Source organism: Leptodactylus fuscus, chromosome 4 (assembly GCF_031893055.1).
Source record: "Leptodactylus fuscus isolate aLepFus1 chromosome 4, aLepFus1.hap2, whole genome shotgun sequence".
NCBI classification, from domain to species: domain Eukaryota; kingdom Metazoa; phylum Chordata; class Amphibia; order Anura; family Leptodactylidae; genus Leptodactylus; species Leptodactylus fuscus.
Window position 1 is genome coordinate 1,460,475 of NC_134268.1, and position 20,957 is coordinate 1,481,431.

General features: G+C 46.5%; 1 protein-coding gene across 1 annotated transcript; it reads right to left on the minus strand.

The window, feature by feature from the left end:
• Positions 1–438: 438 nt before the first annotated feature.
• ABHD11 (abhydrolase domain containing 11) lies at positions 439–20,493 on the minus strand. The gene is made up of 8 exons (XM_075269985.1): positions 20,415–20,493; positions 18,362–18,580; positions 17,072–17,207; positions 15,849–16,022; positions 4,750–4,920; positions 3,474–3,655; positions 982–1,170; positions 439–640 (listed from the first exon to the last, which is right to left on the minus strand). The coding sequence occupies exons 2-7, from the start codon at positions 18,481–18,483 to the stop codon at positions 1,032–1,034; spliced, it is 924 nt and encodes a 307-aa protein (XP_075126086.1). The 5' UTR covers positions 18,484–18,580; positions 20,415–20,493; the 3' UTR covers positions 439–640; positions 982–1,031.
• Between the last annotated feature and the right edge of the window lie 464 nt (positions 20,494–20,957).

Below are 20,957 nucleotides of genomic sequence, written 5' to 3' on the forward strand. Positions count from 1 at the left end.
AGCCCTTATAGTAAGGGAGCGATTCACTGTTGAATATGCTGTCGGGAATTGAGATCTGCAATTGGCTCTCAATGCCAAATATCATTTTCAACAGCGAATCGCTCCCTAACTATAAGGGCTATCATGAAGACCTTGGTATCATTGTAAAGATGAGATTCTAATCTTTAAAATGAATCTTAAACCATCAATATAACGTCCAAGGCAGGGAAAAGGTTAAAATGGTTTATATATCTTCAGACTGAGGGAAGAAGCGAAACTTCCCGTATTCCTCATGTTCCGTCTATGGGGGTTATCAACATCTGCTCGTCTCTACCTACTAATCCAGATTGAGAATTAGAGAGACTGTAAAGAGGAAACCGGCCAAATACAGAGTAGAACGGCCAGAAGTAATGTTACTCCTCATGGACACCAATGTGACAGCTTATTCCTAATTCACATGACAGGGCGGGGCTTTATTTTATAAGTTATCACCAATATAACTGCACGTCTGTACAATAAGAGAAAGAAACCATCATGAGAACTGTTACAAATATCAGCCATCGGCTACACTCGGTGTTACACAATAAGTTACACATTAAATAGCTTTAAACATTCCACGTCCTCATTTGTAACCCTTTAGATACCCCCACGTGGTTGGATACTGAACAGGTAGTGTAGACAGTCTGACTACACTGAACAGGCGGTACAGACAGTCTGACTACACTGAACAGGCGGTACAGACAGTCTGACTACACTGAACAGGCGGTACAGACAGTCTGACTACACTGAACAGGCGGTACGGACAGCCTGACAACACTGAACAGGCGGTACGGACAGTCTGACTACCCTGAACAGGCGGTACGGACAGTCTGACTACCCTGAACAGGCGGTACGGACAGTCTGACTACCCTGAACAGGCGGTACGGACAGTCTGACTACCCTGAACAGGCGGTACAGACAGTCTGACAAACCTGAACAGGCGGTACAGACAGTCTGACAAACCTGAACAGGCGGTATAGACAGGGTGATGCTACAGAAGTTTTTGTCTTCTTTTACGTTGACTCTACAAAGTTGCAGATGGCGTTGAGGAAATCCTGTGGCCGCTCGGCGTGTACCCAGTGTCCTGCACCTTCGATGTACTCCACGCTGGCGTTTGGAAAGAGACGTTCTATGTCTGGATAATTCTCTGAGCTGGAAATATAAGTAACAGCAGTTAAACACGGTATATATGTGTTATATACAAGCTATGAGTGATACATGTTATGTGTTCTATATGGATAACAGATACACCGATCCTGTCTGAGATATCAGGTGGACAATGAAGGAGAAACAATGAAACCTTACAGAGGAGACTCCGCTTTCTCAGGACCCCGAGATCACCGGCTCTACCTGTGTTACTTCCAGAGATATCAGCAGAGGAGAACTAAGTCAGGACTGGAGTCATCTGCCTAAAAATACGCCCGTCCTGACCGGGTGATCAACTGGTGATGTCTCTGGATATAAAGCAGATAGAACTGCAATGTGAGCTGAGAATCTCATCCTTCATGTGACCCCAGAATCCCTGGCCTGTGTTATAAGGAGCCCGGAATAGAAGCGATGAGCAGGAAACTGAGTGGATTTCACAGACCGGAGCCATTACAGTGTGTATTAAATGCACGGCCGCAAACTACCGCGGCGCATACGATCCCCGCTCGAAATGAATGGGAGCGTGTACGGCACGCAAAGGGTCACGCGGCGTACACGTGCCACATCACGCGGCACATTACACCGTGTGAACGAGCCCTTAATGTCACAAATGTGGCCAGAATGTAGATATACACTCACCGGCCACTTTATTAGGTCCACCATGCTAGTAACGGGTTGGACCCCCTTTTGCCTTCAGAACTGCCTCAATTCTTCGTGGCATAGATACAACAAGGTGCTGGAAGCATTCCTCAGAGATTTTGGTCCATATTGACATGATGGCATCACACAGTTGCAGTCGCAGATTTGTCGGCTGCACATCCATGATGCGAATCTCCCGTTCCACCACATCCCAAAGATGCTCCTCTATTGGATTGAGATCTGGTGACTGTGGAGGCCATTGGAGTACAGTGAACTCATTGTCATGTTCAAGAAACCAGTCTGAGATGATTCCAGCTTTATGACATGGCATTGCATTATCCTGCTGAAAGTAGCCATCAGATGTTGGGTACATTGTGGTCATAAAGGGATGGACATGGTCAGCAACAATACTCAGGTAGGCTTTGGCGTTGCAACGATGCTCAATTGGTACCAAGGGGCCCAAAGAGTGCCAAGAAAATATTCCCCACACCATGACACCACCACCACCAGCCTGAACCGTTACCGATACAAGGCAGGATGGATCCATGCTTTCATGTTGTTGACGCCAAATTCTGACCCTACCATCCGAATGTCGCAGCAGAAATCGAGACTCATCAGACCAGGCAACGTTTTTCCAATCTTCAATTGTCCAATTTCGATGAGCTTGTGCAAATTGTAGCCTCAGTTTCCTGTTCTTAGCTGAAAGGAGTGGCACTCGGTGTGGTCTTCTGCTGCTGTAGCCCATCTGTAGCCTCAAAGTTGGACGTACTGTGCGGCGTTCAGAGATGCTCTTCTGGCTACCTTGGTTGTAACGGGTGGCTATTTGAGTCACTGTTGCCTTTCTATCAGCTCGAACCAGTCTGGCCATTCTCCTCTGACCTCTGGCATCAACAACGCATTTCCGCCCCCCACAGAACTGCCCCTCACTGGATGTTTTTTCTTTTTCGGACCATTCTCTGTAAACCCTAGAGATGGTTGTGCGTGAAAATCCCAGTAGATCAGCAGTTTCTGAAATACTCAGACCAGCCCTTCTGGCACCAACAACCATGCCACGTTCAAAGGCACTCAAATCACCTTTCTTCCCCCCCATACTGATGCTCGGTTTGAACTGCAGGAGATTGTCTTGACCATGTCTACATGCCGAAATGCACTGAGTTGCCGCCATGTGATTGGCTGATTAGAAATTAAGTGTTAACGAGCAGTTGGACAGGTGTACCTAATAAAGTGGCCGGTGAGTGTATACAACATTGTCCTCGGTCCATCTATGTACTCACCATCTTCTAGTAATGTCCGTGCAGGATATCACTGCTTCATCCCGGTGGGGTAATAGCATGAAGCTGCCACCCTGCACACTGGCCCCCTCTACTGGTAAGTGCACTGGAATTGGGGCTCTTTACTAGAAAAATGGAGCTCCAATCACTAGAATAGAGAACTTTGCACTGAATTTAGTGTTTTGGTTTTTTTTTAAGCTGCTGTAGACAGGACATCTTAGCAGGTCGATATCACAGATGTCGGGGTAACACGGCTTTTACGGGCGGTGTTACTCCATACATGTAAAATCTACAAGCTGTACTTCGGGAGATGTTCAGTCATGGTTATGGATAGTAAATGTATTTGTGATATTTAATAACAATGTTGCAGGGCTCAGAAATCCGAAAATCTCTCCTTACCTAATATACGGAGAATTGGCTCCTCCCAGGAAGAGCGTCGGCCCGGTGTAAGAGGAATGACACTCCGGGAAGTCTAAGATGTCTTGCAGATGATTTGAGATGGCGTCAAGATTGACTCTCCACTTAAAGTGACCGTTCTCTTGCACAAGGTTGGTTAATAAAAACTGGCGAATAGAAGATTCCTGTACAAAGACAATAACAACATGGCTGAAACGTCACGTCCTGACTTATGTGACATGCGAGAGCAGATCTGGGTGTGGACGGATCCTGCACAGACGAGTGCACAAGTGTGACAAATGTGCAACCCTATGGTCTGTGCAATGTGCATCTCCAACCACAAGTGGTCCCCATAGGGCGGTGTACAAAAGTGTATAAAGATGATATTTAGCAGAATGAGATCCTTAATTCATTGGTTACAAAATTGGCAACTGAGCATGGAGTGTCAGTGAAACCCAAGATAGTGAAGTGATGTTGCGTCATTTCTAGTCACCTGACTAATGCAGTGAATTAATGTCCTCAGCCGCTACACGTGCTTAAAGGGGTTATCCAGTTTTTAAAAATAATGGGACAGGAGATATCCGTACACAACACTTCCTCATAGACCCTGTTTAAATTCAGCCCCGCTTATGTGATTTATTGTCAGGGCATTGACCACAGCTGGGAAGTTTCATTTACAAGCTCACTACCCCTCCCTGTTAGCAGTTCAGCCAGCAAAGGAACCATCACAGCAGCACATGATAACTGAGTCCCTCCTATAGACCTCAGATGTGGGAGAGATTTATTACCTGGTCAGATATGTAGCGCTACAGGGATTGAAATGTGACACAACACAAACCCCGGGAGGGAGAGAGTGTGAGCGTGTCCAGGGATTTCAGTCCAGGGGAGAGTGTAGAAGGGAGCAGGCAGATGAATCCACAGATTAACTGCATGCAACTAACAGGGATACAAGGAGCAGCAAGTAAAATGAGGCCAAGCAAAGACTGCACAAGGGGACTGCTGCGGATGTATCTGGAGATAATTTTTGGAAGGTGGAGACCCCCTTTAAATGGCCCATTATTAGTAGCAGACGACCCCCACCAAATACAATTATTATGTCGCTCCCAATAAGTGTGACTAGATCGGCCCCGCGCACATGACTGCTGCTCCATAGTGATTATGGGAGTCCCAACACTGTAACATCTGACAGCTATGGGGTCTATAGGGTTAACCATACGTGTGAAAGAATAGGCAGACAATGGTCTCCTCCAACCATGGACTGAACGTGATCCATCCGCACCTTGACTGTTGTGCTGAGCTGCTCATCTGCCAGTCTCCTGGCCGTAGACCTCGGCATCTTCCCTTCCAAGCTCACATTCTGCATCACCCGGATATACTGAGGGAATCCCGTCTGCGGTCGTGTAGGACTAGGACTAATGTCCACCGATACCAAGCGCTCCACCATGGCCGGCTGACAAAGAGGAAAGAACTAAGTCATTTAGGTCGATATATTGGTATAAGAGGCAGGTCACATTGTGAAGGTTGTAAATATATGATCGCAAAAACATTGTTATCCTTAAAATTAAATGCAGTATAATTATTTACATTTGAGACTGGATACATAACAAGATGGCCTCCAGGGGGTGCTCAGGTGTAGCTTTCAACAATGTGGAGAGTCGCATGTTCAGAAGCCACACCCACAGAATCACATAGCAAGAAGTCACTCCCACAGGAAATGACATCAGATAAGCCACACGGCAAGGAGCTACATCACTTCCTGGTCGCGGCAGGCGGGTTTTGACAAGAGAGAGACGCAGCTCACCGCATCTCTCTCGGTGTCAAAACCCGCGCGGGCAGTTCACGTGTGAACTGACCCTTATACCAACTCTCCTCGTGTGGTGTGAGATTTCATTGAGAGCTCTTAGTCTTTGAATTTGGCCAGCAATAGTCACTCACAGCTTAGCTGCTGAACAGGGGACCACAAAATGGCCTTGTGTCTGACAATTGGTGCCGTGACTCGGATCACACTCGAGGGGGACCGGAGGCTCTTTGGACCGAACAAGTGTCACACCCAACAACCGGGAGGTGCCCAAACCTGGAACTTGATCAACTCCTCTTTAGAACACAGTAAGTTTACTGATTTTTTCCTAATCATTAACTTACCTGTGTCTTTGGGCATTTTCCGTAAGTTGGGGCCTGACGGGGTCGATCCTGGGGGGCCAGTCCTTACGACGGGACCCCTCCCCCGCTGTGTGATCTAAAGAACTTGATATTTGTAGTCGTGTGTGACTGACTATTGGCTGTATATTTTGGTGCTGTGTGGGGTCAGGGGCACTGGAGTGGCTGAGAGATCCAGAGGTTAAATAAGTTGTGCGTGCAAGAAAAAATAAAAAATATATATATAGGGGTTGTTGCCCCAGGGTTGGTGCCCATGAGTGTTAGAGGGGTTGGTGCCCCTAAAAAGGTTCTTGTAATAGGGGTTGTTGCCCTTTTTGTAAATTGTGAGGACTGAGTTTCTGACCAGTATATAATACACCACTGAGTAGTCAGCAGATTGTAGGATACGCCCTCTTAGCAGCATTGAGAATAGCTCAGTGCCATCAGTGAGGGTAAGGCTGGTTAGACTGTCAGTCAGGTGTCCCTTCAGTGGACACAGACTTAGGGAAACTGCATCTCTCTGCCACTTTAGATCCTGTGATTACTCTCCACCAATGATGGACTCCTTTAAGTCCATGTTCATAGGCAGCACGGTGGCTCAGTGGTTAGCACTGCAGCATTACAGGACAACATCTGCAAAGAGTTTGTATGTTCCCCCCGTGTTTGTGTGGATTTCCTCTCAGAATCCAAAGACATACTGAAGAAAAACAACAACAAAAAAACCCAAAACCCCTCATGTCTGTGTGTGGGATACAAAAGAAAGGTAGAGTGCAGGCTACTGAATGGGGGTGGGTACACAGAGGTACAGTGCCTACAAGTAGTATTCAACCCCCTGCAGATTTAGCAGGTTTGATAAGATGCAAATAAGTTAGAGCCTTCAAACAAGAGCAGGATTTATTAACAGATGCATAAATCTTACGAACCAAAAAGTTATGTTGCTCCGTTAAATTTTAATAAATTTTAAACATAAAAGTGTGGGTCAATTATTATTCAACCCCTCGGTGTAATATTTTGTGGAATAACCCTTGTTTGCAATTCCAGCTAATAATCGTCTTTTATAAGAGCTGATCAGGCCGGCACAGGTCTCTGGAGTTATCTTGGCCCACTCCTCCATGCAGATCTTCTCCAAGTTATCTAGGTTCTTTGGGTGTCTCATGTGGACTTTAATCTTGAGCTCCTTCCACAAGTTTTCAATTGGGTTACGGTCAGGAGACTGACTAGGCCACTGCAACACCTTGATTTTTTCCCTCTTGAACCAGGCCTTGGTTTTCTTGGCTGTGTGCTTTGGGTCGTTGTCTTGTTGGAAGATGAAATGACGACCCATCTTAAGATCCTTGATGTAGGAGCAGAGGTTCTTGGCCAAAATCTCCAGGTAGGCCGTGCTATCCATCTTTCCATGGATGCGGACCAGATGGCCAGGCCCCTTGGCTGAGAAGCAGCCCCACAGCATGATGCTGCCACCACCATGCTTGACTGTAGGGATGGTATTCTTGGGGTCATATGCAGTGCCATCCAGTCTCCAAACGTCACGTGTGTGGTTGGCACCAAAGATCTCGATCTTGGTCTCATCAGACCAGAGAACCTTGAACCAGTCTGTCTCAGAGTCCTCCAAGTGATCATGAGCAAACTGTAGACGAGCCTTGACATGACGCTTTGAAAGTAAAGGTACCTTACGGGCTCGTCTGGAACGGAGACCATTGCGGTGGAGTACGTTACTTATGGTATTGACTGAAACCAATGTCCCCACTGCCATGAGATCTTCCCGGAGCTCCTTCCTTGTTGTCCTTGGGTTAGCCTTGACTCTTCGGACAAGCCTGGCCTCGGCATGGGAGGAAACTTTCAAAGGCTGTCCAGGCCGTGGAAGGCTAACAGTAGTTCCATAAGCCTTCCACTTCCGGATGAAGCTCCCAACAGTGGAGACAGGTAGGCCCAACTCCTTGGAAAGGGTTTTGTACCCCTTGCCAGCCTTGTGACCCTCCACCATCTTGTCTCTGATGGCCTTGGAATGCTCCTTTGTCTTTCCCATGTTGACCATGTATGAGTGCTGCTCACAAGTTTGGGGAGGGTCTTAAATAGTCAGAAAAGGCTGGAAAAAGAGAGAATTCATCCAAACATGTGAAGCTCATTGTTCTTTGTGCCTGAACTACTTCTTAATACTTTAGGAGAACCAAACAGAATTCTGGTGGTTTGAGGGGTTGAATAATAAATGACCCTCTGAAGAAACTTTTCACAATTAAAAAAAAAATTAAACAAAGAAATAACATTCAGCTGCAGAGCATTTCACACTTCCAGGCTGATCTACAGTCCAAATGTCACAATGCCAAGTTATTCCGAATGTGTAAACCTGCTAAATCTGCAGGGGGGTGAATACTACTTGTAGGCACTGTATATGTGAGAGAGACTGTATCCCCCGCTGATAATATGTGACATGGAGGAGAGACTGTATCCCCCGCTGTATACATGAGAGAGACTGTATCCCCCGCTGTATACATGAGAGAGACTGTATCCCCCGCTGTATACATGAGAGAGACTGTATCCCCTGCTGTATACATGTGAGAGACTGTATCCCCTGCTGTATACATGTGAGAGAGACTGTATCCCCCGCTGTATACATGTGAGAGAGACTGTATACCCCGCTGTATACATGTGAGAGAGACTGTATACCCTGCTGTATACATGTGAGAGAGACTGTATCCCCCGCTGTATACATGTGAGAGACTGTATACCCTGCTGTATACATGTGAGAGAGACTGTATCCCCTGCTGTATACATGTGAGAGAGACTGTATACCCTGCTGTATACATGTGAGAGAGACTGTATACCCTGCTGTATACATGTGAGAGAGACTGTATACCCCGCTGTATACCCCGCTGTATACATGTGAGAGAGACTGTATCCCCCGCTGTATACATGTGAGAGAGACTGTATACCCCGCTGTATACATGTGAGAGAGACTGTATACCCTGCTGTATACATGTGAGAGAGACTGTATCCCCCGCTGTATACATGTGAGAGACTGTATACCCTGCTGTATACATGTGAGAGAGACTGTATCCCCTGCTGTATACATGTGAGAGAGACTGTATACCCTGCTGTATACATGTGAGAGAGACTGTATACCCTGCTGTATACATGTGAGAGAGACTGTATACCCTGCTGTATACAGTGCCTACAAGTAGTATTCAACCCCCTGCAGATTTAGCAGGTTTGATAAGATGCAAATAAGTTAGAGCCTTCAAACAAGAGCAGGATTTAGTAACAGATGCATAAATCTTACAAACCAAAAAGTTCTGTTGCTCCGTTAAATTTTAATAAATGTTAAACATAAAAGTGTGGGTCAATTATTATTCAACCCCTCGGTGTAATATTTTGTGGAATAACCCTTGTTTGCAATTCCAGCTAATAATCGTCTTTTATAAGAGCTGATCAGGCCGGCACAGGTCTCTGGAGTTATCTTGGCCCACTCCTCCATGCAGATCTTCTCCAAGTTATCTCGGTTCTTTGGGTGTCTCATGTGGACTTTAATCTTGAGCTCCTTCCACAAGTTTTCAATTGGGTTACGGTCAGGAGACTGACTAGGCCACTGCAACACCTTGATTTTTTCCCTCTTGAACCAGGCCTTGGTTCTCTTGGCTGTGTGCTTTGGGTCGTTGTCTTGTTGGAAGATGAAATGACGACCCATCTTAAGATCCTTGATGTAGGAGCAGAGGTTCTTGGCCAAAATCTCCAGGTAGGCCGTGCTATCCATCTTTCCATGGATGCGGACCAGATGGCCAGGCCCCTTGGCTGAGAAGCAGCCCCACCGCATGATGCTGCCACCACCATGCTTGACTGTAGGGATGGTATTCTTGGGGTCGTATGCAGTGCCATCCAGTCTCCAAACGTCACGTGTGTGGTTGGCACCAAAGATCTCGATCTTGGTCTCATCAGACCAGAGAACCTTGAACCAGTCTGTCTCAGAGTCCTCCAAGTGATCATGAGCAAACTGTAGACGAGCCTTGACATGACGCTTTGAAAGTAAAGGTACCTTACGGGCTCGTCTGGAACGGAGACCATTGCGGTGGAGTACGTTACTTATGGTATTGACTGAAACCAATGTCCCCACTGCCATGAGATCTTCCCGGAGCTCCTTCCTTGTTGTCCTTGGGTTAGCCTTGACTCTTCGGACAAGCCTGGCCTCGGCACGGGAGGAAACTTTCAAAGGCTGTCCAGGCCGTGGAAGGCTAACAGTAGTTCCATAAGCCTTCCACTTCCGGATGAAGCTCCCAACAGTGGAGACAGGTAGGCCCAACTCCTTGGAAAGGGTTTTGTACCCCTTGCCAGCCTTGTGACCCTCCACCATCTTGTCTCTGATGGCCTTGGAATGCTCCTTTGTCTTTCCCATGTTGACCATGTATGAGTGCTGCTCACAAGTTTGGGGAGGGTCTTAAATAGTCAGAAAAGGCTGGAAAAAGAGAGAATTAATCCAAACATGTGAAGCTCATTGTTCTTTGTGCCTGAACTACTTCTTAATACTTTAGGAGAACCAAACAGAATTCTGGTGGTTTGAGGGGTTGAATAATAAATGACCCTCTGAATAAACTTTTCACAATTAAAAAAAAAATTAAACAAAGAAATAACATTCAGCTGCAGAGCATTTCACACTTCCAGGCTGATCTACAGTCCAAATGTCACAATGCCAAGTTATTCCGAATGTGTAAACCTGCTAAATCTGCAGGGGGGTGAATACTACTTGTAGGCACTGTATATTAGAGGAGCTGAAGTTTGGTGTTAGAAAGTGTGTTTGGACAGCCCCCCCCCCGTACTGTAAATAGAAGGCCTAAGATAGAGAATCTGTGTACACATGTATAGCAGAGAATCCTTTGTTTCAGAATTAGAAGTAACTCCTATGTCTGTTTTGTAATGTCTTTTTGTTTGTATTGCGCATTTTAAGGAATTTCTGAGTGTGACTGAGTGAAGGCTGTGGTTTGCAGGAGAGATAGTCATGTATATTGTCTATTAGCAGATGTTGTGTGGTAAATGAATTGGGAGACCAGTGGCCACTAAAAAAAAAAACCTCTCCCATTTCTTTTGCCTGCTGCACTGATTGGCAATGTCGTGTGTGTGTGTGTGTGTGTGTGTGTGTGTGTGTGTGTGTGTGTGTGTGTGTGTGTGTGTGTGTGTTTACTAAGGTCATTGAGTTGTTAATTAGTTAGTTTCTGATAGTTGGAAAGATGGCTAAACTTAGACCATGTGTTTCTACACCAGTTTAACTAGTTTGATGACTCAGGAAGGAGAGATAACGGCAGAGATTTCTGGACACAGAAAAGGAATCTAATTGGTTTTGGAGACCATTGTTTGGAGCCTGGGTGATTGGAGGTGCGACAGAGACTTTCAGAAGACCAGAGGGGATGGGTGAAAGATGATAAACTAGTTGAACAATGCAAAATATAGATGAAAGTAATGAAGGAAAATATATATATATATGTATAGAAAGATGAGAAATAAGGTGTTATAAGAGGGTTTTACAGGAAATACTCCAAGCCCATGTGAGGAGGGGGAGGTGCTAAATAACTCAAAAGAGGGTCCATTAACACCCTCAGAGGAGAGGCTTCAAATATGGTGGACAGACCCTGGAGCCCATGTGTTTAGCTGGCAATATTAAAAATGTTGGAACATATTAATGAGACGTGTAATTGTAGATGGTTAGACCTTGAGCACATTGTTGCTTTGAGAGCAGGAGACATGTGATACAAGCTTCAGTATCTGTGTCCTGCTTGGATGTAAAGCATCTAAGTCTGCAGTTCTGCCTTACTAAGGTTATTGTTGTATGTCATTCAGGTGCTAGACTTCAGCCATACAAGAGCTCACGCCCCCTAATGGTGGGGCACAACTTAGGACATTGTTAGGCCTTGTGTCCTGCTGCAGTACATCTGTAATGCATCCCTGTGAATACAACCTTGTTATGACTGCATTACTAAACTAGAACAGGTCCGCTCCCTCAAGTGTGCAATCTTATTTATGTGAATTTTAGAGCTTCCTAATTATGACAAGATCTTTTCTTTCTGCTGTACTTGAGATTTTAGGATATGAAGCAGCAGCAGCGCTTACTCAATGCCATGGACACCAGCAGCCTACTATTCTGCTAGATTAGACCCAGTGTCCAGAGGAGAAGCTTCCTGGGTCAGGGCTGTATCTGCGGTCTAACTGTCCCTGGAGGAAAGTGCCGACATCGTACTGGACTTCCCTGTCACAGTGCTTCCTCCTCATAATGGACATGGTATATAATGTCCCAGGTCCAGACTAAGCACATTGCAATGGCCAGACGACTCAGACTGCCATATTTATGCTACACTTCATCCCTCTACCCTGTTAGCAATAGATTCAAGGGAGGAAGGACAACCAATGTATTGTCTGATGAACTGTATTTACCTGATGCAACAAGAAATTCTAGGATTTGGTCATGTGCATCTATTGTTAATTTAGAATTTTGAGACTCTTTTATAGATGTTTTGGATTTGGGAAAAATGGCGGATCCTGCACCAGATATGCTGTGGTCACTGAAAACAAGGTAAAGCAAGCAGAACCATTACCCCACAGGCCTCAGCTCAAGAAGCTGAGGTGGAAACAGTCACTGAAACGGTGTAAAACAGCTGGGGGTAGGCCCGCTATGCCCCTGATATAGAATACGACTATGGTCTGATCTGGAGAGCGAGCTTTCCTTATGGTTAATGGTAAGCCTATAAAGGATTCCCAGGCAGGTCAGGAACTGATGGAGGCCTTATCGCTACCCGAACTGGTGGATATAGTCAAAGTCAAGGCACACACCAAGGCTGATACAAAATAAAGTAAAGTTAACATAAAGGCAGATGGTGCCGCCAAACTAGCTGCAGATAAAGCCTAGGGAACGTCTCAGCACCAGTGATCACCATACCAGAGAAAGTGTCTCCGATCTCTTTTCAGGTTTTCAAAACATTGCAAGACCAAACTGATCCAGAAGGAAATACGACTTGGGAGCAGCAAGGTGCACAAGGCCTGATGGGCAGAGGTAAGAGGGGATATGGTTTCCAATGATGGCGCAGGCAGCTCATTCTTAAGTGCACCACCAATAACAGCCATGTGTGACCTGGTGGACAAACGATAGGCAGCTCCGGGTTGTAGCATGTGATAGGCACAATATGGGCCAAAAAGTAAGCTTCCTTAAGAACACGACCCAAAGCCTTGTACCCATTTCAGAGATTGCAGGTTGACTATATACAGTTACCAAAGGTGGGAAGGTAGGAGTACGTGCTTGTGTGTGTTGATGGCTGGAGGCATATACGGTACAGAAAGCCATCGCAAAAGCAACTGCAGATAAGCTGTTGAAGTAGTATGCAAGTATGGGTCCCAAGACCTTCGAGAGTGATAGTAGAGCTCACTTCACTGGACAGTTTTCTTCTAGATCCAAACTGAGTACTGGAAACACATGAGAGCTTTGATCCACGGTTTGCTGATCCCTTCCAAGTGCTTCTGACAACATCGACTTCAGTCAAATTGGAAGGAAAGTTGATGTGTAACCATGCAAGCGACTGCAAGAACGTGACCTGCCCAGAAGGAGGACTGAGAAGATGTGGCGCCCACTAGTGATCCTACTTCTGTTAATGCACCAGTGGGCTGGATACATGAGGTTCTAAAAGACCATCCGGTGATAACTGATAACATGGATAACAGTCCTGGTGCTGCAAAGACTAGGCTTTATGTATCTCTTCATCTAGATGAGGTTTTCTTTATATGACTCCTGTTTTCATAATGTACCGTATTTTGCGGACTATAAGGCGCACCGGACTATAAGGCGCAGCGCTGTCCAGTGCGCCTTATATGTGATGAAAAGCGGCGGCACACCAATTTTGCCGGCGGCCGCTTAACCCCCCACATGCCAGCCGCTTCTATTAATTTCAATGGCACGCTTCCATTGAAATGAATGGAAGCGCTCAGCACGCAAGGAGTTAAAGGGATTCTACCATTAAAAAGTTCTGTCCTCTTGTCCACGTCGGAATAGCCTTAAAGGCTATTCGTCTCCTACCTCCTGCCAGCGCCGCCTTCTTCCCGGGCTGCGTCCGCCCCTTCTGTGTTGTCTTCTTTGGGCCTCATGGATGACACATGCGCAGCCAGCTTTAACAGGCTCTCGCAGCCAGAGCCGACTGCGCATGCGTCATCCATGAGGCCCATAGAAGACAACACAGAAGGGGCGGACGCAGCTCGGGAAGAAGGCGGTGCTGGCTATGGTAACAGGTAGGAGACGAATAGCCTTTAAGGCTATTCCGACGTGGTCTGAGGAAAGAACTTCTTTTAATGGTAGAATCATTTGAAGCGGCAGTCAGACTTTGCCGGCGGTTGTCGCTTCCATACATTGCAATGGGAGCGCGCTATTCAAATAGCAATCGCGCATCTCTAACTTCAATTGTAAGAAGTTACAATTGAAGTTAGAGATGAACGAATACTATTTGAATAGCGCGCTCCCATTGCAATGTATGGAAGCGGCAGGCAGACTTTGCCGACGGCCGCCGCTTAACTCCTCGTGTGCTGCCGCTTCCATATATAAGGCGCACCGGACTATAAGGCGCACTTACGATTTCTGAGGAAATTGTAGGATTTTATGTGCGCCTTATAGTCTGGAAAATACGGTATGTTGGAGTTCAGTGACTGAATATCAGTAATAATCACTTTGTTCCAATTCCCATAGCAGGATCGGTGACCCTCCCATGGTTAGAGATAAACCTGACAGGGAGATCAAGCAAGTGGTATGATTGGAATGGGGTAAAAGGGAAATTTGAAGATAAATGCAAAGTCCCAGTGCATAGCGGTACCCTTCCCACAGAAGAGCTGAATATTAGCTTAGGTCTGCCAACTACCTCTAGTGTAAGGTCAGGTAAAGAGGAGTGCATTTTTAAGATAAAGATTCATGCCCTGTATAAGATAGTGACAGATGGTTCACAGAGGGAAGAAAGGGTTGTCCAGAGAAGAACTAGTCAGGGGTGTCACCAGACCCCAAAGAGACCTAGAGACGGGGGATAAGTGGTGTTCAGCTTCAGAAAGTCTTCATATTGCCCAAGGATGTATATCTAGTATGTGGCCACCAGGCACACAAGTGGCTACCTGGGAACAGAGGAGGGACTTGGCACTAAGACACTACAGTCATTTATCATGAAGAATACCGCACCTGTAATTAGGGATAGTTAGTGGAGGCCCCTGGACCATGGATAAGTCCAAGTACAAAGGGGGGTGATCCACAAGGGGTCACTCGTCTCAAATTGGTGAAGCATCCTCCTACACTTTCCCGTCGTGGTCCAGGCAGCCTACAGGCCCCAAGGGACTTAGGGAGAGTACAACAATGTTTTTAGGGGGGACTGTGAAGGTTGTAAATATATGATCGCAAAAACATTCTTATCCTTAAAATTAAATGCAGTATAATTATTTACATTTGAGACTGAATACATAACAAGATGGCCTCCAGGGGGTGCTCAGGTGTAGCTTTCAACCATGTGGAGAGTCGCATGTTCAGAAGCCACACCCACAGAATCACATAGCAAGAAGTCACTCCCACAGGAAATGACATCAGATAAGCCACACGGCAAGGAGCTACATCACTTCCTGGAGGTGGTGCCCTGGAGCTGATGTCACAGAAGGCGGATACCTCAACCAACCAATCAGAGCTTGCTGTTTGTTTACTTCCTGTATGTGGCTATAAACACCTTGATACCAACTCTCCTCGTGTGCTGTGGGATTTCATGGAGAGCACTTAGTCTTTGAATTGGGCCAGCAATAGTCACTCACAGGTTACTGAACGGGACCACAAAATGGCCTTGTGTCTGACAACATGAGCAATGGACAGAGAACTAGAGAGTCCACGAGCGGGCCAAAGGACGGAGACCCCAGGTCTTGTGTCTGACTAGAGGTCGTGCGTATGTGCCAACACATCATGGAGTCTGGTTTAACCCCTTAAGGGCACAGCGTGGTTGGTTTGTGCTCAGCAACTTTAATATTTTATTTTTAATATTTAATAATTTTTAGCATTTTGTATTTATGGCATTACACATGACATGGCGGCTTCTCTGGCCGGTCACTACGATGACCCCAATAAGAGACACAGGATGAGGGTCACAGTTTGTACGACCTCCATGGTTGGTCCTCATGGTCCACTCATGAGACACGTTACTAGTCACACATTATTGTATTTAAGCTACATGTTCTTTATTCTCTATCTCTACCATTTGCCCCACTCACCTCCTCTAGCGCCAGGGTCATCGCAGTTTTGCCGCCCATGCTGTGACCAATTAGGACACAAGTAGAAATCTTCAGCTGCCGCAGGAGGTGCCGCACATCAGCGCTCATAGCAGGGTACGTGACAACATCACAATGTGGACTGGTGCCGTGGTTGCGAGCGTCTACTGTCAGCACCTGCACAACATAAACCACAAGTAACCATGGGGCCCCCATAGCACAACTTGTAAGTGTATTATTATATGGGTCTCCTCTATACGTACAGGGATAATTCACAGTATATAAAGTAATTATAATGATGTCACATGCAGATATTATGATGTCCCAGTAAAGTAATGGAGGAGCATATTCTGTTTTTTATATTTCTGCCAATCACCCAAAGCTTTCACTAACTGCACCCTAGGAAATGCCCCCCATAGCAGCTGGTACGTGTGTTACCCTGGTAGTTACCCCACTATCATACTGGTATTATTGCCTTCTGTGCACACACTTATGCATATAACACATATATATATCAATAACAGGACCTTGCTGGGCATTGGGAAGTTAAAGGGGTCCTCCTACCAGGTCAGGAGTTACAGACACATCTGGACGAGGGTGTTCTATTTGGTTTCTGTAACTCCCATACAGGTACATTATGTCTATAGTAGTTACAGAACCCACAGATCACAGTGAGCCGTGCCATGTCCCCATCTCAGGGTTTCTCCTGCTCTCTTGTCTCCTCTCCCCTTCACTTCCAGGTTTCCATATTCACTATGAGATAGAACCGGGGCAGATGAAGTATTGTTGTAGAGAGCCTAGATATGGAGGACAGTGACGGAGGCGACCAGCCTAGAGCCAGATATCAGAGGTGATCGGAGCCACGAAGCTAAAGACACCCAGGACACATATCCAGCCGGATCTGACAAACAGCAATGTATTAGTAGAAATATAATCCAAGAGACGGGAATATGGTGGAAACGTCAGAGGTTACAGACACAGCATAGCTCACCGTGCCGCGCCGTCTCCATAACTAATATACACCTCTATGGGCGTTACAAGAGCGGCGTAAGACAGCGGCACCTGGCCATCTCTGACCCCCCCATCCCCCAGGGGGTAGAGACGACTCATCTCTTCATTGTGCCCCATAGGGACATACATTACTAGGAGGAGGGTTTATATTCGGATTTGCAACAGAATTGAGATACAAGACGATTTCTGAAGACACCCGAGGTGCCGGCACTTACCTTTCTGCCAGTCCGCCGCACCAAAGCTCGAGCAATAGACTGAAAGTTTGATTTACTACCGAACAATCCATGAAGCAAAACCAGGGGTGACCCGGGCGCCGTTCCGTCATACAAGTCATAGGACAAAGTGACAATGCTGTGAATAACAAACAGATCACATGTTACATGAGAACGCAAAAGATTGAAAGAAACCTAAAGGCCCCTTCACATGACAACACAACGGCCGGCACGCGGCCCCATAGACTTCAATGCATCTAGTCACATGACCATTGACCATGGCCTAGGTTTAGCTAAAGGGGTTTCTGGACCAAAAGTAGAAAAGCACAATGGGTTAAAAAACAAACAAAACCATACTCACCTCTCCTATGATCCTCCCTCACAGTGGCTGCTCGTGTCTCGCCCTGACGTGGCTTCTGCAACCTGTCACTGGCCCCAGAGGTCACATCATTGCTGCTGAGGTAGCCATGATTAGTTCTGGATTTGGGTGGCTTGGGTCCCTGATTTGTTTCAGGTGAAACAACTTCAGATAAAACCAGAGGTGAAATTATTCTAAAGAGACCCCGGAGTGTAACAGGTGGCGGCCCGGGGGGAAGGTGTAGAAAAAATGTAAAAAACAGTCCTATCCTTCCGTTACCTCGTTTAAGTCTCCTTATAAAGGCCCACTGAGCATCATCAGAGGCCCCTGCAGTGACCCCAGGTCCATGATGTCACCAGCAGAGCAACTGACCCCGCAAGGAGACCCGAAAGAGGAAACAGAAGGAGAGTAGAAGTGGCAGATAGAGATTTATATATATATATATATATATTTATTTATTTTTTTACACCTCCTCTTGGCCTCCATAAGAACAGACCAAGTTTGTCTAAGACGAATTCCCAATTGTTTGGTTTTTTGAGACAACTCCGGCACATGAGAAAGCCGCTCATCCAAGTCTAGTGGAGATCCGGAGCGGGAATATTGGTGATGTTCAGTTTCTGGAAATGTGGGAAACAGAACGTCGCCGGATGATCAGAAAGTGTCGGCCTGGCGATCAGGGTCATGATATATATATGTATATTTTCAAAACTAAGTAAATTAGAAGCTGTCGGGGGAGGAGGGGGGTTAGTTTTGTGTATAATTTTTATTTTATCCTGGACAACTCTTTTAAACGAAGAAAAAACAAAGTCACATAAAAGACCCCGAGTCTCGGCAATGAACTGAATGATCCAGAGCTCCAGCAGTGCACTGACATACATGACACATACTAGGGAGCAGAGATACACACACATGTAATGACGCCATCACGTACTCACCCGCCATGGGTTTTCCGGTGAGTTAGATGCGAAGGTCTTCTTAATGCTCCGAATACGATCCTTGTTAACAGTTCCCGAGTCCGGTTGCCCCCGCCACACACCTGAGACACCGGTAGCGGCATTTTAGGCGTCTATGGCGGCTCGGTTACAGCATAAAGATTGGGAACGGATTGGGAGACTCTGCGGCCTGCGCGGGTGGGACTTCGGTAGGTGGTTGTACTGGAAGAAGGATAATAGAGCCTTGATTACTTCTGGCAGGAGCAGTGATACAGATATGGCCGTATCTAGAATGGATGAGGTCACATGAAGGGGTGCAGGACCATGGAATAATGGGGAATAATCAGGCTGGATCACAGACACCAGGGAGCAGCATTGGATGGGTCAGAAATCGTTGGACGGGATTCTGGCTGATCTCATCCACACATTGCAGAGAAATATCCGGAGTGGAAATGCTGCAATTTCAAAATCTGTCACATTTTTGTAAATCACAGTTCGTCAGCTCGTCACTCATACCGACAGAAATGCTGGCATGTTCCCATATAGTTATTATATGGACAGAAAGTACAGAGAGAAAATCAGGGCTCAGTCCTCGGCCCCTGCTCTTCTCTCTACACAGACCCAGTTGGACAAACCATCAGTAGATTTGGCTTCTAGTCCCATCTTTCTGCAGATGACACCCAATTCTATGTTATATATACCTCCTGCAGTGACATCACGTCTGCACTAATACACAACCCCAGTGACTGTCTCTGTGATATTTATAACATCATTTCTTCTCTTTATCTGAAACGGAATCTTTCCAACACTAGAAGTTCCCTCCATCTAGTAACAGACCTCACCCTGATACCTCCATGTCTGCTGGGGCCTTACTATTACACTGAGCGGCATGCCCGCTGTCTGGGCTCGTATAACACTCACATTTACCTCATATATTCAGACACTCGCTCTTGCCACCTGCACCACAAATATCTCCTCTTTGGTTACTGTCTAGCACCCTAACCGTCCTCTCTGTCTGCCAATGACCTTTGCCTTGTATTCTCTGTTATCTGAGCATCCCACTCATGTCTCCAAGGTTTTTCTCCAGCTGCCCTGGTGATCTGCAACTTTTTACTCCGGACAGTCCGATTAATCCCCAACTACAGCAGCTTCAATAATGCCCGAAAATCCCATCTGTATAGTCAGGCGTACCCTGTGTCCTGATCAGGGTGTAGTGTGTGCAAGATGTCTTATCCTCTTCTGTCCTTCCTCCTCTGTTCCTCAGACTCCTCCATCTAGAAGTTTCCCTGCACTTAGTATCTATATAGTCACATAGAGCGGCTGGTGACGGCTCAGACAGCTTCACTTATATCACCTTATGTATTAATAGATGGCTGGAGCATTGTATCAAGCAAGCCCCCCTGACCTCCTGTGTCCCTCTATCTCCTCATAGATTGTAAGCTCTTGTGCCCAGCCCCCTGATCTCTTGTTTCCCTCGATCTCCTGTTTGATATGTTTATTTCTTTGTCACATTGTAATCTCTCATATTGTCTGTTCATGTGTCCTCTGACATGAATACGCTGACACTATAGAAATAAAGTTATTATTATTATTAGACCTCGGCACAATATAATTCAATTTGCAATTTAAGGGTTCAGTTTGTTCCACTGAGGTGTATGTAAGATATACGGCAGATCAGACACCAAATATACACGAGGTCACAGGAAACCCCAGATGATAAATATGAACCAATAACATACACTGGAACTCTAAAGGTAAATGGAGGAACTACCCCGACATCCTGGAGAAGAAGAACGGGAAGAAATAAGAAACAAAGAAAAAAAATTAATAATAAAAAAATAGAAACAAAAAGAAATAAATCAAACAAATAAATGATAGAAATAGGAAAACCACAAGTGACAGAGAATCCTAGCCAGTGTATAATGAGCAGTATAGGAGGCTCCATGTATAGAGCGCCCCCTGTCACACAGTGAGACATTACACAGTGTATAGACCGCACTGCATAGTATGAGCTTGTACTAATAATCCAGCCCTGCACTGAGCGGCTCCGTATTACCTGCGGGTACAATGGCTGCATGAGCCGGCAGGGAAGTGCAGGGCACCCGGAAGTGCAGACGCGCAGGAGGGAATGGTTGGCAATGGAGGGCGGAAGTACCTGAGACACAGAGCTCATGTGACCACACCTCACTGAGCATGTGCAGTAAGACCAGAGGTCACGTGATCACGATGTCCAGTCTATGGAGGAGAAAAGAACAGAAGGACGAAGGAGATGAAGTGGTAGAAAAGTCTGACTGAGATACAGGGGCGGGGCATACCTCAGGTGGGGGGCTGGATGGGGCGGGGCATACCTCAGGTGGGGGGCTGGATGGGCGGGGCTTCCCTTAGGTGGGGACTGGATGGGGCGGGGCTTCCCTTAGGTGGCCCCCCTGGATGGGCGGGGCTTCCCTTAGGTGGGGACTGCATGAGGCGGGGCTTCCCTTAGGTGGGGACTGCATGAGGCGGGGCTTCCCTTAGGTGGGGACTGCATGAGGCGGGGCTTCCCTTAGGTGGCCCCTGGATGGGGCGGGGCTTCCCTTAGGTGGGGACTGCATGAGGCGGG

What these genes read in the sequence shown, in the direction of transcription:
- ABHD11 (XM_075269985.1), bottom strand. Translation starts at nt 18,483, where the DNA reads ATGCCGCTACCGGTGTCTCAGGTGTGTGGCGGGGGCAACCGGACTCGG. An exon ending in TGCGGCGGACTGGCAGAAAG is followed by an intron (nt 16,023 to 17,071) that starts GTAAGTGCCGGC and finishes TATGTTGTGCAG; the next exon opens with GTGCTGACAGTAGACGCTCG. An exon ending in GCCAATTCTCCGTATATTAG is followed by an intron (nt 1,171 to 3,473) that starts GTAAGGAGAGAT and finishes TTATATTTCCAG; the next exon opens with CTCAGAGAATTATCCAGACA.